General features: G+C 32.6%; 1 protein-coding gene across 1 annotated transcript in view; it reads right to left on the reverse strand.

Moving 5' to 3' along the window:
- Positions 1 to 435, reverse strand: part of LOC107195985 (olfactory receptor 141-like) — a 987-nt gene extending 552 nt beyond the window's left edge. Inside the window, exon 1 of the mRNA XM_015592928.1 lies at positions 3 to 435. Within this exon, the coding sequence (XP_015448414.1) occupies positions 3 to 435 (433 nt within the window). The remainder of the gene's footprint in view (positions 1 to 2) is intronic.
- Positions 436 to 5,408: the final 4,973 nt, after the last annotated feature.

Here is a 5,408-nt window from a genome sequence, read left to right on the forward strand (position 1 = left end):
ATCAATGATGAGTGGCACATAGACTCTGGGTGACATGCTAACTGAATACAGGAGAGGGTTGTAGATTGCTACATAGCGATCGTATGCCATTGCGGCCAGGAGAAAGCATTCTGTGGTCCCAAAAGTAACAGCAAGAAACATCTGTGTTGCACATCCAAGGAGTGAAATGACTTTACTCTTTGACATAAAATCTACCAACATATGTGGGGTAATAACTGAGGAACTGCAGGCGTCCACGGATGACAACACACTCAGAAAATAGTACATGGGATTGTGAAGTCGAGGATCCCCCATGACCAGTACAACCAGTCCTAAATTTCCTATCAGAGTAAAGAGGTAAATTGCTAGAAACAAAAAGAATAAGGTAATCTGCAGTTCAGGCTTGTCTGTGAAACCCTTCAGCACAAACACGGTAACTTCAGTGACATTCTGCATGGTGATGCCTCATGGGACTTAGTTAAAGAGATTTTTAAAATTACAATTCACCTACTACAAAAACAATAAGCAAATAGTGACAATATTGAGACACAAGGGGAAATATGCTATCTCCTCATATTTATCTGTTGACAAGGTAAAGTTTCCTAGTTGCAGATCAGGAAACAGTGACAAGACAATGGGGTAAGGGTTTATGCCGCTCACTGCAAAATCAAATGGAAAAGATTGGTGTTCACTCACTGGCTGAATTCATGTCATTTCTAAAGGCATCAGGTCACCTGGTTAATCAGGTTACCATTGCATTCTTTTAGTTGTTTTTCTATTAAATAGCATTAAAGCAACAATTGCTTGGCTAAAGTCTAATTTTCTTTTGACACATATGCACATGAGATAGAATATCAGTATACAGCACATTGGAATAGAATAGAATGTCAGCATTCTAGACCTTTCAGTATTTGTATACAATTATTTGCTATTATCGACTCTCCTGTAGAATGAGGACATTTATATTTATTTTATAATATTACAGTAAATATTGCAAAACAAAATATGTCAATAAAATTAAATCTTTACAATTTTATTAAATAGAGAATGTGCTTAAATTTGGTTGATCCTACAGAGTAGTGACAATCTAAATTGTAACATTTTATGGACTCATCTCTAAATATTTTGTAACTCTGTTAGACCTTCTTAGTTATATCTAGAAGAACTCATCAAGATTTTTTCCAGATAATGGCCTACAATTTAATTAAGCCAAAATAAGAAATGAAATACAGCTTAAAAGGCCTGAGAAAAAAATGAAATACTGACATTTGAAACAATATGGATAGATCCTAAGATAATCATGTTAAGGAAAATAAGTCTGACAGAAAAAGTCGAAAACCACATGGTTTCACTCATACAAGGGATATAGTCCTAAAAACAACAAACAAGTAAAGTGAACAAAACTCATAGACACAGATAACAGTTTAGTAGTTACTGGAGGGAAAGGGGTTTGGGGGGAGTTAGAAAAGGGTAAAGGGGTCAAATGTATGGTGATGGAAGATTTGACTTTGGGTGGTGAATACACAAAGCAATATACAGATGATGTAGTATTGAATTGTAGACTTGAAACCTATATAATTTTGTTAACCAATGTGACCCCATTATATTTAATACAAAAGTTAATGGAAAAATATATTGCGATCTTAAAAGACACTTAAGCTATACAAATCTGTTGAAATATCCATATATTACTTGGATCCTGATTCAAATAACCTATGGGAAGAAGGACATGTGTACGTATTCTTAATATTAAGAAATTTTAAAAAATTTAGCAGTGATAATAATGATGTGCTTAGGTTTATAAAACAGTTATTATTGTTAGAGACACATAATGAAATGCTTATGGATGAAACTGTAAATACTCAGGATGGTGGAAGTTGGGAGAGAGTACTGGCCGTGTTTATAAATTGCTGAAACAGAGCGATGGGCACATGGGAATTCATCATACCATTCTGTCTGCTTTTACTGCATGCTCAAAATTTTTCAAAATAAAAAAGAAACAGACCTAAGAATAAGAAGTGAAATTAAAACTTTGATGAATATGATGAAATCTATTTATAAAAAAAAGTGATCAGCAGTCATAAGAGAAAATCAGCCCCAGTACAATTCTTGACATCTATCTGTTCAATGACAAACCTATTTAAGACAAAGAGCATGGGACTTAGATCTGAAAGTGTGTGTTCATTGGCCAGGTTCATGATTAAAAGTCATGTGTGGTACTGGGCTTTCTCTCCTAAGTTTACTCCTCTTTACAATAATAAACGACCAAACAGACATAATAATATATAATATATAATGAGGCAGACTACTTAAATGTGTAGAGCAATAAATATATGAAGTAATTTCCTTTATGTATGTCAATATTTGGTTACAAATTTAAAATAACCATATAATTGAACTTTTGTCATCAGCTGTATTTATTTTAAAATGTTAGTAAATATTGGGCCACAAAAATAATATTAATGCTAATTGTTGAAGAATATATATGGCCAAAGCTTGGAGACAGATATTTCATCCTTAAGTTGCATTTAAAATATTTGTTTTGTGATTATCAGTACACGCTGAAACATTATTCTATCAGGAATAATTCCAATAAGTCATATTTTGATTATGATCTACCCACACACAGATCACCATAATTCCATTTGCTACATTACTATGGGCTTAATTTTACTTACATAAGTAAGATAGTGAAAGGCTACAATGTTAAACACTTAAGCTAAATTTTTCTTGAATCAGATATTTTTACGACATGACAAAATAAAAGTGATTCTGGGTATAGTTAAGTCAATATTAAAATATACCAAAAAGACTCAGAGGTATAAAGTGAAAATGACTATGATTTCTGAAGAGTTTAATAACAGAGTCAACTTTTAAAATGAATATCAAACCCCATCTGAAAATACAATTTTAATAGAAAGCAGACAATTCCAAATATCTTGGGCTCAACATTGAAATACTGTTTTTAATAGAAGAGAAAAATAATAACGGCCATGTATAGAGCACAGGCAGCAGAAATACACTTTTGGGCACATTACTTTATTTCACCTTTCTGACAACTATCACTGCTCGTAAGGACCAGAACCAAGATCCAATCCCCGGGCTCCCTCAGAGCGCATGCACTTTGCAGATTTACAGTTTCCTGTACTATCACAGCTTTATTCTGTAGCTGACTCCCGACCTGCACCTCCCAGTGAAATAAAACATGATTCTTGATATACATTTAGATAAATTTTAAACATTAAGCCTAGAGAAACATGAAACAACAGTAATATGAAGTGACTTCTACATCACAAACCTGGGAAAATAGATGGTAATTGATTGCTTCCTCATAAGAGCAAAATAGAAGCCCACAGGTAGCTCAGTAAGTCAAATATTTTGTACCCTCCACTGGTACAAAAAACTTCTCTGTATTTTTCTTGCTTTAATTTGATCTGTCTTTTTCCATTGGAAAAAACAAAGCATACACTCTATATGGAACACTCTTACTTAATTCTACAAAAGTACATTTAATATTTTATATTTTCTTAGTTTTATTTATTTACCAATGGGATAGTCAACATCTAGAAGGTTTAGTAGCGGAGATTTCATAATGCATTTGACCTTGAAATTTGAGGTCCCTCTTCATAAAATATTCTGCAAATGATTTGGAATTTTCTCTTACCTGTGGAACAGCAAAAGCGGGTTTACATACACTATGAATGCGATTAATTTAGATTACTTATATCTACTTACTCAGTTGTTGATGAAACTATAAGAAATGCCCCTAGGGGAATATGCCTCAATTATCTTCTGGTTAAAAATAGCAACACGATGATTTCTTCAATAATGAAAAAGAAAATGTTCCTGGAATAACTTACTACATATTGATATTTATTGAATAAATAGAGTTTTAAGATCCCTGATTATAAGGATGCTTTAGATTTGCATTTTCTTGATAATTAGTGAGTGATGTTAAGTATGCTTTCCTATTGGCCTGCTGGCCATTTGTATATCTTCTTTTGAGAACTGTCTCTTCAAGGGGATTGCAAGCATTTTATCTTATTCTGTAGGTTGCCTCTTTGTCGATTATTTCCTTTGTTCTCCAGATGTTTTTTAGTTCATTGTATTCTCATTTATCTAATCTTACTTTTGTTGTTTGTGCTTATGATGTCGCATCCATGAAATTCTTGCCTAGTCCAAAGTCGAGAAGTTTTTCCATATATTTTCTTTCAGGAAACTTAAAGTTTCAGATCTTATGTTTAAATCTTTAAGCTACTTTTGTTCATGGTTTGAGAGAAGGGTCAAATTTCATTCTTTTGCATGTAGATATCTAGGTTTTCCAGCACAATTTGTTCAAATGATTATCTTCTTTCCTTTGTGTATTATTAACAGCCTAGTTGAAGATCAATTGACCATATATAGGCGGGTTTATTTCTGGCCTGTCTTTTCTATTCCCTTGGTCTCTATGTCTATTTTTATGCCAATACCAGACTCTTTAATTACTGTAGTTTTGTAATATATTTTGAAATCAGTGTGATGACTCCAGCTTTGTTCTCTTTGCTTAAGATTTCCTTGGTACCATATGAACGTGAAGATTGTTTTCTTCTATTTCTGTAAAAATGCCATTAGTATTTTGATACAAATTTCCATTGAATGTTTAGATCGTTTTGTGTACTATGGACTCCAAAAGAAATCAAAAACATGCCCATGCATAAACCTGCACACAAATATTTATAGCAGCTTTATTTATAATCACCAAATTTATATAAATATTCATGTGCTATACACTAATATTCATATATTGATATCCTAAATCCTTGTACCTTGGAATGTGACTATATTTGGTGACAAGGTCTTTGTAGAGTTAATTAACTTAAAATGAGGTCTTTATTTTGCCACTCATCTAATATAAATTGGTGTCCTTATAAGAAGAGGAGATAAGACACAGAGATACACAGAGAAATGATGACATGAAAACAGAGAGAGAAGACTGCTATGTACAAGTAAGAAATGGACCTCAGAAGAAATCAGCCCTGTCTTCATATTTACCTTGATCTCAGATTCCTAGATTCTAGAACAATGAACAATAAATTTCTGTTTTTTAAGCTAACAATCTCTGGTCCTTTGGGATGGCAGCTCTGACAAACTAATGCAATGACTATCACAATATATATATGTGTGCGTGTGTCTTTGTGTCTGTGTGTGTGTGTGTGTGTGTGTGTTCATATCTGAGAGTGAATGTAGTAAGAAACAAATGGATTATACAGTTTTTCTGCATGAAACTGTATAGGTGGAGGTCTGACTAAGATCTTTATATAAAAATATTTAACAAGAATAGAATGACACTAATAAAATAAAACACCACATTTTTTCTCACTTTGATATTGAGACAATAGACATTATTCTTAATTTGTTTCAATTTAATAGTTATTGTAAAAAAATATACT

Source organism: Pteropus alecto, unplaced genomic scaffold (genome assembly GCF_000325575.1).
Source record: "Pteropus alecto unplaced genomic scaffold, ASM32557v1 scaffold717, whole genome shotgun sequence".
Classification (NCBI taxonomy): domain Eukaryota; kingdom Metazoa; phylum Chordata; class Mammalia; order Chiroptera; family Pteropodidae; genus Pteropus; species Pteropus alecto.